This window comes from Ursus arctos, unplaced genomic scaffold (assembly GCF_023065955.2).
Source record: "Ursus arctos isolate Adak ecotype North America unplaced genomic scaffold, UrsArc2.0 scaffold_6, whole genome shotgun sequence".
Classification (NCBI taxonomy): domain Eukaryota; kingdom Metazoa; phylum Chordata; class Mammalia; order Carnivora; family Ursidae; genus Ursus; species Ursus arctos.
This window is the reverse complement of record NW_026623078.1, coordinates 40,859,461-40,871,675: the sequence shown is the minus strand read 5'-3', so window position 1 is coordinate 40,871,675 and position 12,215 is coordinate 40,859,461. Positions and strand designations below refer to the sequence as shown.

Here is a 12,215-nt window from a genome sequence, read left to right as displayed (position 1 = left end):
TGGGTCAGTATCTGGATAAATCAAATGACTGCTATGATAATTTGCTGTCATAACTATGAAATCCAATGCTAGACTGTCATTAAATGTGTATATCAATGAGTGGTTTTCAAAGTATGGTCCCCAGACTAGCAGTACCACCTGGAAAATTATTGGAAATGCAATTAAGCCCCATCCCACAACTACCACACCAGAAACTTTAGAACTGAACACAGCAGTTTGAGTCCTCTGGGTGATTCTGATGCATGCTCAAGGTAGAGAAAACACTGGTGTATATCTTTAAAACATCTGCACTAAAAGTGGAATGTTATTCATTTCAATATTTATAACTACAAACAAAATACACCCAAACAGCACATTTTTAACATATCAAGTGAAAATATCAATACTATAGAGAACTCAAAATAGTGGCATAGATTTTATGTTGCCAAATTCCCCCCAGATTAGTCTGTTACCTGTGCTGCCTTTTACCCAGGTTTCGGAAATGACACTCTTACTAAGTGTTTTCAGATGCTCCTCAGGTAGCTGACAGGTCAAATCTGGAATTGTTTTCAGCATTTTCCACACAGTTTTGTGTTCATGCAATGTCCTATAAACGGGCCTTAAAAACAACATCAAAAAGATTGCAAATTAAGAGAATGCAGCTTAATTACAAAGAAACAAACCAAAAATTCTTGATTTTTGAGCTTTCAAATTTGCATTTCTTTTTTATTTAAGGTTTGCTTAAGGATACCTATGATGATACTCTGTTTTTGTCTTGGTAATCAACTTTAGAATTTATTCTCCTTCCAGCACTAAGATGCACATTCATAAAACTTTAAACTTCAGGAAATCACATAGTGCCTTTACCTTCTTTTTATAGAAAACTTGGTGCTTCAATTGTAAGAATGTATCTTTTATTATTAGTCATTATAATAATAAAGACCTCTTTCATATAGTAAAAAGATTGATTTTTTTTATCCAGTGTATACTTTTGATCCTTTCCAAGTACTATTAAAGTTAGATCAAATGAAGCTACAACTTAACATTTGATAAATATTTTAACTGAAAAAATGCACATGCAATTTTAAATAAAACACAGTCATCATATGATGGATGATATTTATTTGCTTTAATCATTAAATTCATTGTTTAATAAATATAATACCATAATAAAGATACAAAATTCATGTTGATCCTACGTTCTCAAGAGACTAATCTATCATACCATTGTTAAATGCTCAGTATTTTTAAAGCAACTTTTAATAATCTATTGTGAAAAATCAGTTTAGCAGCAGAAAGGGAATTGGGATACTCACAAATGCAGGTTTGGCAGAAATAGTCCCAGTTTAGATGTAATGTCCAGTTGAGCCCCCTGGTGTGCATGTGATTGTGTGGGCATGTTTACTAGGTGACAATATATATTGTGCTTTTTGTTGTGCGTTCTAGCAAAAACGAAGTTAGAAAAATACTAATGTAGCAGATAGTCTTAAATAGTCTTGAGAAAACTGGCTTCCTAGTTAACATCATTTAAAAGTGTGTACTTCAGATGCAGTAATAAAGACGAGTGTTATTAAATAGCATGATACTACAACCAAAACCTAAAATATGTATCATTGATTTAGCAATGAAACAGGAGGTGGTAAAAAAAAAAAAAATAATAATAATAATAATAATAATATCACAGACAAAAAAAAAAAAAAGGGCAAAACATTTGATATATTAGTTGCCCGAAATAATTTGGAAGGCATGCCAAGTACCTAGGAAACCCACTGTTTCACAAAAAGTAGTTGGAAAGGGCCAGAAAGTTACTATGTTTTGTTTGCTCAATGTTACTTCTTTGATGCAATGTATTATCAGGTGCCTACAATTGGACGGTTTTCAAGCATAAACAAAAAGCACTAGAGAAGATCTAGAAATGTGGGGCATAAATGTAAAAGCCAAGTGCTTCTTGATTCCATGCAACAACAAAAATTGAAACAAATTTGACTATCAAAGGTCTATTACATTTTCCCAATTAAATAAAGGCACTTAACCCTGTGCCAAAGGTCTAATTAGAAGCTTTGCCTTCTCAGCCAAGCCTATTGTTACAGAATAACTTAAGGTATCCTACATTAAGAGAGAGGCAGGCACAGGGAGAAGAAGTAAACAAGGACTTAAAAACAATGTCTAGAACAGAACTTGGATTTGGTTACTGGTATGCAAAAGATATTGGAGACAGATCAGAAACCCTAACAAATGATCAACACAGTCTACAGTTCCGAAATTCCCATGAAACGTTTCATTTGATTCCAACATACACTCCTGTGTTTATCATCCTCAAGATGATAAATCAAGACATTATGTCTGAAAGCTTGGCCTTCACTCCCTCTCTTTAAACATGGCCTTCCCTCACCTCTCTCTCAATTTCTACCTTTGCCACTTGTCAGGAATATTTTTTACATACATCATACCTACTCGATATACAAAAGCTCTTAGGAAAGAAATTAGATTAATAGAAAGAAAAAAAAATCATACATTGAAAGATGTTAGGAAAACTATAGTGCCCAAGCTATTATAAGTAGAAAGGAGTTGTTTTTCTTAATTAATAGTGTCATTATTTTCATTATGAGTTATCAGACCACATACAATGGTGTGAAAGAAAATGTTATTCTCTTGAATTTTCATTTAGCCACCTCTATATGTCTATTTCTAGCTCTAAATCCAGGTCTATTACATTTTCCCAATTAAATAAAGGTACTTAACCCTGCAAAAAGCAAAATGTTAGTATATTCTAAGTATTTAGAAACATATTAGTTGGAAACAAAATAATTTCAGTATTTTCCTTTTTACCTCTTTTCCTGGTGATTATGTCAAACCTAAGAGCTTATAGAGTCATGACAAGTTACGTAGCTGGCTTCTGATGACCAGTATCTATGCACCTTGGCATCTGATGAATTGAAACTATCATGTATAACCATTGGTATCCATGCTGGCATCCACTGAATTCCTAAATGTTTCCAGTCATAGGTATACATCATCTAGATTTTTGTTAAGCTCTTATAAACCTGTTGACTTTTTCACTCTTGGCTAATTCTTCACATTTCTTGTGGTATGAGAGATTTTGCCTGCTTCGGTGAATATTTCTGAGGCAATGGGACACTGGTTAGGGCTCTCTTAAGGACTTTATATCCCTAATACTAGTTCACTCACATTTACTCAGATGTGCAAATGAAACGGAGCTTCTGCATTTTTCTACAACTGTAGTCTAACAGTCTTCCATCTACTAGATTAGAGTTAAAATTAAAAATATTTGCATTTTCCTCATAACGATATTATATGTCTTCTTATACAGGTTCCATTTAACTTAAATGTTGAGGATACATGTAGTTTAGCTTCCTATACTGGCTGATTTATATGATTTTTCTTCAAGGACTTAAGGACTGTTTAGTAAAAATATTTAGTCTTCCAGAGTTACTCCAGTCACAATTATTTTTCCCAAGAGGTGGTGCAAGTATATTCAAGGATTACTGTGTCTTTCTGGCATTAGCTAGAGGAACAGTTGGTCTGCATGTGCTGAAAATTTTGCCGAAGAAATATAATCAACTTATATTCAGAATACATAAACACAGCCATTAAACTTGGGTAGGATGTTTGCCAATAAACTAAGAGTAAATCAGAGCAGTCAAGTACAAATAAGGGGATAAAACAAGGGGAATATGCTGTAAGAAATAATATTTAAACTGAGGATCAAAGAGGTTAATTTCCTCAAGGACACATAGCTAATAATAATAAAAAAGAAACTGAAATACTAAAAATTGCTGAGTGATGAACAAATCATGCTGCTAACACACCACACACAAACACACAGATGCAGAAACACACACACACAAAAATTTAAATAGAATGATTCCAGACACTCAAAATAAGTTAATGAGTTCTATAATGGGAAAAAAAAGTACACAATTTTCTCATTTAAAACAGAGCCAAATATTATATGTGCAAAGGTACACATGATAGCTTTAGGTAATATATTAAAAGTTGAAAATAGAGAAAGTTAAAGTATTTGCATGTTTTCAAGAAGATATCATTTAGGTTATTACAGAATCAGGGAAATAATGCAGATTCCTATGTAGAAAGAGAAACCTGCAGTATTGGTGACATGTTATTAAGGCATACATTGCATGATTGCAAATATATCAGAAATTCTCTAGGGGCAAGATTATAACTGAATCTTAATGATCTGATTTTATAATTGAAAAATATCATAATTAAAATATTCACTGCAGATATTCTGTTTTATGAACCCGAACTTAATGATTCAGAAATCACTATCTTCTTTAAGATTGTTTCCTTTACATCACTGATTTTAAAGTGTGAAGTTATCTCATCAGTTATTAACATCACCTGGTTTCCTCTTCCTTTAAAACGAGATAACTGTACACTAGGCCATACGTGAAATAATAATTATCAAGTATATGTTACTTCAGCCATTAAACTATCATTCTAAATTGTTGCATATAGCTTGGCAACTGCATAGTCTATTAATTATTTATTTATTTACACTTAATTTAAAATACCTAAGCTGTTTAATCTGAAGAACTATCTGACTATCTAGGTATTAGAAATTTTGTTAAGACAGCTTCCTATTTAGGGCGCCTGGGTGGCTCAGTCAAGTCTCTTGATTTCAGCTCAGGTCATGATCTCAGGGTCATGAGATGGAGCCCAGTATCAGGTTCCACCCTGGGCATGGGCCTGCTTAAGATTCTCTCTCTTCCTCTCCCTCTGCCCCCACCCCCTGCCCTATCCTGGCTGGCCAGGTCACAACACATTCTCTCTCCCTCTTAAAAAAAAAAAAAAGAATAGGATAGAAAAGAAAAGAAAAGAAAAGAAAAGAAAAGAAAAAGACAGCTTCCTGTTCTTGTGAGGTCAAATAGAAAAGAAAAACAAACCAAAAAACCAGGAGTAATTTTGATTGCAAGATTTCATTCAGGAAGGGTTGCCAGAACGCCCATGAAGGTCTCTAAAATGAAAGTAAACGTCAGAGATCTTAATTATTTTTTTTTACTTCTCAAGGACTTATAAACATCAAAGAAAATATCTCTAGGTCCTGTTATAAAACAATCATTTTTAATTGAAAGTAAAGATATTTGGAGATAGAGTTGATTCATTAATTTGAAGAGCTGTCAAAGGAAAGAAGGGTTAAGATTATTCTGTTTGGCAATTATGGATAGAGGCTATAAAGAGGTCAATTTTTTTCTAATTAAAAGGTACAATTAAAAATATTAAAAACAATAAAACAGATCCTTGGGGATATATACACATATGTGTGTGTGTGTATATATATATACACACACACACACAGAATTCAAGTGTTAGTTCCCTGTCAAAATTCTCCTGCTGTTTGGGTTCACACTTTCTTTTAATAATGGTTAAAAATAACCAACTAAACAGAAATCAACAGGAGGCTCAGTCTCATGTGCTGTTGAAAATTTGATAATCCTCTAATATCCCTGAGAATTTGGGAAAGCTTATGTTTCTCCCAGTAGTTTCTTGCTGTTTTCCTATTTTCACTGAATACTTAATTTCTGGTCTAGAAGGCAGAATCTGCTGTGGTCAGTTTTATTTTGTTTTCTTTTAAATAACATTTTATCATTTCTGTGTATAAGAGTCAGGTCAAATAGAGACTAGATTACCACTTGTTTCAATTTTTAATATTTTCACTAATACTATCATGTGATTCTTTATACAAGGATTGTACAAGAGCAGTCATATTCAAAAACACATACATAAACAGTCACAGAGCAGTTTGTTCAAACTAAATCTTACTTAGAGTATACATAAATAAAGTCAATAAAAGCATAACTAAAAAAAGAAAACAAAAAGTATAACTATAGTAGTTTAAGGAATAGGAGAACAGGTCAGTTCTCACATGAGGTATAGTTTCCACATGGACCAGCATGTACACCTGAAGGAGCAGTGAGGAATCCACAAGGCTGATGGAAAATTATGGGAAATCAAGCTTCCTTTCAACATGGATATTCTATTAATTAGCTGATTTCCCACTATATTTTATTTTATGTATATTATCATACAATTATAAGGAATTACATTTTCTAATCCAATTTCTTCCTTTTAAAATGAGAGACTCTTATATATGTCAAGTAATTTGACCAAGGTCACATGGATGATAAATAGCAGGGCCAGGATTTTATCCCAGGCAGTCTCACTCTGGAGTCCAGGTCGCCATCTACTTAGGCACTTAGCCACTACACCAAGTCAAATCTTCTAGTGATTTTCATTTATCTTCAGTTATTAGGCTAATTGAGTTAAGGCAGGGGCTGTTCCAGGTTTTGTTGTCTTACACATAAATAAAAAAGAACACAAATTTACAAATTAAAAAATGAGTACAAATGGGAATACAGTTGACCCTTGAACAACACAAAGGTTAGGGGCACTGACCCCCCACACAGTCAAAAATCCACATATAACTTTTAACTACCCCAAAACTTTTGTACAAAATAGTCTACTTTTGATGAGAAACTTTACTGATTAAACATATACAGTTGATTAACACATATTTTGCATGTTATATGTATTACATGCTGTATTCTTAGGATAAACAAAGAGAATAAAACATTATGAAAATCCTAACAAAGAGAAAATATATTTACAGTGCTATACTGTATTTATAAAAAAAAAAGTGTGTATAAGTCGACCTGCAGAGTTTAAACTTGTGTGTTCAAGAGTTAATTGCAGTTATTTAGAAAGAGACGAAAGCACCACGAATTATAATTTTTAAAATCTGGATGGTTTTAAATCACCACAAAATCCAGAAAAAAAATGTTACAGTACTTTTATTAGTTGCCTAAGTACATCTATAATATTTATTTTTATAGAATTTGTCCTGAATTTCTTATATATTTCCACTTCTTTGCATGACAGTAATTTTATATTATTTTTTTATTGACAGAATAGAGTCTTCTCTTGAACTTGGTTGGTAGAATTTTTTAATTATTCTTAATAATTTTGAAATATTTTTTAGCTTCATAACATTATTATTAGCAGAACATAAATTTTCAGGATTCCTGTCAAATTTGGGAAAACCCATATCCACATATCTTTCACCTATGAGCTATAAGATTTGGAAAACTCTTCCGCAGATTTAACTCTCTCTATACATTCTAAAGTAAGTGCCAGTCCACAGCCCACCCGTGTTTGGTACCAGCTTGCCATAGAATGGTTGTATATGGTGATAAGAGCTCTGGTTCTGTTTCTTTATGTCAAAACACTGTTGAGTCCACTCTGTGTGGTAGGGCTATTCCTGATACCCATTCATACACAAGCATAACAAGCAGTAACTTGCATATGTAGCAGGGACTAAGAACCAAAAATTATATCTCACTAGACCAAACTGAAATGTATCTCTAATACAATTTTCCACACACTGAATCCCCAAAATGCCTAAAGCCACTCCAATTTCAGGTGCCACAAAAGTGAAATGTAAGTAAAGGAAATTGGCAGGCAAAGGGGGAAAAAAGTGATCACAGTCAAAATAGCTCACTTTTGCAAATTTTACAGAACTATGAGCATGTGAATTCATTTCTAGGGCTTCTCCCTGGGTCTTGGATGGGACCCATGCAAATCAAATGACAGACCTAAAGTTTAAGCTTCATTACTTTCAAGGTAAATCTACCTCTGAGTTAAGCAAAAAAAAAAAAAAAAAAAAAAAAAAAAAAAAAAAAAAAAAAAAAAAAAACAATAAGAAGAAAACAGGATCAGTAGTTAAGGTTAATTAACAGAAGGCTTTGAATCTGGAGTAAAAGGTAGGTTAAAATAAAAGGACGGAGTATGAAGTAAGGAACACAGAGCAAAGTAAAATCATGAGTCTAAATCAGAGGCTGTGGAGGAATTGCCTCAAATTTAAATTAGGGGAAAAATGGTAGAAATGGCATGGTTAATCAACAGCCAAGAGCAGAATACCTGCAAGTCTGTTACATTTGGATACATCTGCCCCCAGAACACATGCCCTGTATGCCCAGTCACATGAGTTCCTTAAAGATTCCAAAAACTTGCTTAAATTTGATGCCCTTATGTGTATCCCCATACATACCATACATAAACATTTTAGGAAATTGCACAACTAAAATCTCTGGGCTTTAGAAGGTACACAATGTTTTATCAAGTGTTTTGTGAGCCAGAGATTAGTGGGATAGAAAAATCTAGCTAAAAAGATCACTTTAATTAAAGGATACACATATGCATACCTTTGGGCCTCCTCAATAGTTTTCAAAGCAGCATTTATGGCACTTATAAAATGATTTAAAACAGTTTAAAAAAGCAACGCTCCCATGTCATATATTTATCCATTTTCCCTGTATGTTTTCAAGTAATTTACTACAAAATTATTTTTCTGGAATCTCGTGTGCACTTAAAATTTTTCGTGAATCATTAATCATTAATATGCACATCACTTTCTGTCTGACTTCTCATTTGAATTGCCTAATCAGTCAAGGATGAATGAACAGAATAACAACTGATTTTTTTTGATCATCCAAATTCATATGACAAATGTTGATTATTATCAGTTTTTCCAGAAAATGAGTTTGGTCATTCATATGGAGTGCAGACATCAGAATCACAGCATGATCTGGGTTCTCTTTGCTATTCCAATACACAGTTGAAAATTGAAAGATCAGCAACAGCGACTTTAACTCTTCCTTTCAAGCTTAAAAAAACGCTTTTATGATTAGAAAATAGATTATTTTTAAAAAATGCCTCTTACTCCTCATTGTTTGGGGAGGGTGATTTCTTCTCCTTAAAAGACATGTCGTACCACCAGAATAGAATTGCAGATTTCCCTTCACTTCACAAGGACAGGACTGAAGAAAATAATAAATTAGGCTGCTAACTGGAATTTTTGTAAAAAGAGTGGGGGCATCATAAAACAAGTTTTAAACAGCTTAAGTTTCTTTTTTTTTTTTAAAGATTTTATTTATTTGTTTGACAGAGAGAGACAGCCAGTGAGAGAGGGAACACAAGCACGGGGAGTGGGAGAGGAAGAAGCAGGCTCCTAGTGGAGGAGCCTGATGCGGGGCTCGATCCCAGAGCACCAGGATCACGCCCTGAGCTGAAGGCAGATGCTTAACGACTGCACCACCCAGGCACCCCGAACAGCTTAAGTTTCTATGTATTCATGATTCCAACACCAAGCTTGAGAATTTTGAGAATCCTCAGGAAAAAAACTTCATCAAAGAGCACTCTGACAAATTCAGCCTACAAGACCTGAGTGGTTAGCAACAGCCACACAAAAAAGGGCATTAAGTAAGGTCTCAAAATACAGTTGACCCTTGAACAACACAGTTGACCACACAATCTGTGTGGTCCACTTACATGCAGATTTTTTAGAGTACAGCTCTGTAAATGAATTTTCTCTTCTTTATGATTTTTCTTAGTAACATTTCATTTCTCTAGCTTACTTATTGCAAGAACACAGTATATAATACATATAACATACAAAATATATGTTAATAGGCTGCTAATGTTATCAGTAATGTTTCTGGTAAACAGTAGGCTATTAGTAGTTTAAATTTTTGTGGAGTCAAAAGTTATATATGGATTTTCAACTACATGGTGGTGGGGGTAGGGGGGTGTTGGTGCTCCTAATCCCTACATTGTTCAAGGATCAATGTACTTCAAAAGTCGCCTGTAATCTCATTCCCAGAACACACTCAGCAGCAGTTAACAAAATATCCATGGAGTACTAAAACACACAGATATTTAGAACTTTTGTTTAAGGTTTTCTACATTTTTTTAAGCTTAGACATTTGAAATGGCTGCTTTCAAGACACAAAATTGATGAGATGGATTTTTCTGTAAAAGAAATTGACTGGCAATTTTGTTGGGAATCTTAATTATTCTTAACATAATTACCCTATCTCTCTTTTCTGTGCTCTAAGGAATGTAATAACTAAGTATCAGATTCAGAAGGCAAACAATAGCTTCTACCCACACTTTGGATTTTTGAGGTCAGCTAAAAAAGAGCCTCTACTATTTGATCATTCATTCATTCATTTGTTTATCCGGCAAATAGTTTTGTGCAATGGTTAATTTCAGGTATTATTCTAAATAAATAATTACTGTATTATTTTGCATACAATAAAGACAAATATGTTCCTTGCCTCCCACAACCTTAAATTCAAAAAGAAAGTCAGACATTAAACACAACTTATGTCTGTGAAAGTGTACAGCACTGTGTCCTATGGAAATACTGAGACATACCTAGTCTAAGGTGCTCAGAAAATATTTCCAGAAATGATAGAGTGTAAACTGACACCTAAAGGATAAGTTGGGCAATGGGGAAAGGGAAGATAGCGGTGTTGCATGCACAGGTAATTGCTTGTCCAAAGGTCCAGAATCAAGTATTCAAGAAACACTTAGGGAAGAAAGCCCAGAGGAGCTTTCTTGGAGCAGAGAGGGCAAAGAGGAAATTGGACATAAAGTGAGTCTAACATGATAGGCAAGGGGAAATTCTAGAGGGCATGTAAACCCTGTGAAGAATTTTAGACTCTGTCATAAAGAAAGGTGAAGATACCCAAGGGCTTTAGTAAGAGGAATACTGAAAAGGTTTGCATTTTTGAAAGTTCACTATGGCTATAGAGAATGGATTAGAGTATTGTAAAACTAATGCACTGAAGTCAGGTTACAGCAAATTATATGTGAAAAAATCCATCCAGTTGGTTAAGTTTTTATTTTTTTATTTTTATTTTTTAAAATAATATTTTTATTATATTATGTTAGTCACCATACAGTACATCCCTAGAGTTCCATGATTCATTACTTGCATATAACACCCAGTGCACCATGCAATACGTGCCCTCCTTAATACCCATCACCAGCCTATCCCATTCCCCTCCCCCCCCCCCCCCCCCCCCCCCGCCAAAGCCCTCGGTTTGTAGGTTAAGTTTTTAAAATTAGTTTGGAATATGTTAAGTGAACTTAATGCATCAAGCAAAATACAGTACAATTAATTGTCAGGCAGGCAAATCGTCCTTCCACCGGAATAACACTGCTATCACTAATATTATCGATATCATGACTGGAGAGACTTCCTTTGTCAGGATAGCTGACTGGTAATGCCAGTTTGAAAATTTCCAGTCCAAAATAATCTGTTATGTTTAGTGTCTTGAATTTCTGACTATATTTCAGTTACTTCAAAATGCTAACCAGGAAAAATGAAATATAAGAAATACCCTGTTATTCCCCTCTTTAGCATACCTTTCAAGATATATTCTATTCTTATCTAGTGTTAGGACCATGAAAATCTACAAACTTAAATTTTATTAGGCTAGTTCCAACTTTTTCATAATTTAAGGGGAAATATATGTTTAGCAAAGCCACAAATAGTCATATGTATCAGATGGATGGATGGATGGATGGATGGATGGATGGATGGATGGATGGAGTTGCAAACATATATGTAATTAAAATATTTACGTATTTGGATTTCAATATCTATCTACAGATATTTTTAACATCATATTTCTATATATCTGAAGATAGAGATATGTATCTATAGGTAGACATTGAAATAGATATTGAAATCTATATTATACTAACCTAAATCTATATATAGCTGTAATATATATAGAACATGTCTGTGATATATAGATATATATCTGTAGATATATATTGGAATATGGCTATATAAATATTTCAATTTTTAAATATAAAAATGTTGCTTTTTGTAGATTGATAAGAAAATGACAATATAGAGAAAATCTATTAGGCATTGAATAAAAAGAAAAACTAAAATGTTGGATAATGTTGTCAATGATGTACTTCAATATTTGCTCCTCAGCAGGAAAAGTCTGACACTTAAATTGATTTTTTTAAACTAATGGTAATTATTGCACTTCTATTTCCTTCTGGGATGCATAAAAATGTTTGAGCTAAATTTAGTGCTAAGACACATCAAGCATGTTAGCTAAGGTATACTATATATTACATTTAAAATAGGAATTTATTTAAATACATTTAAAACAAGAGTAAGCATTGAAGAATATATTTAAAATAATAATCAAATTTATAATAAATTTAAAATAGGAACATTATATTGTGGTCCACTGAATAATATGAGATTCAAAGAACACATTTGTATTTTTTTTTCCCCAGCAGTTTTATACACTTTTTAAGAAGAATCTCTTTTGTTGTTGTTGGGTGATTTTTTTGTTTTTTGTTTGTTTCTTTCTTTTTTAACT

General features: G+C 33.2%; 1 protein-coding gene across 1 annotated transcript in view; it reads right to left on the bottom strand.

Annotated features, from left to right (window-relative positions):
• Positions 1–12,215, bottom strand: part of CNBD1 (cyclic nucleotide binding domain containing 1) — a 439,889-nt gene that overhangs the window by 226,115 nt on the left and 201,559 nt on the right. The window contains exon 5 of the mRNA XM_057308075.1: positions 453–598. Coding sequence (XP_057164058.1) covers positions 453–598 — 146 coding nt within the window. The remainder of the gene's footprint in view (positions 1–452; positions 599–12,215) is intronic.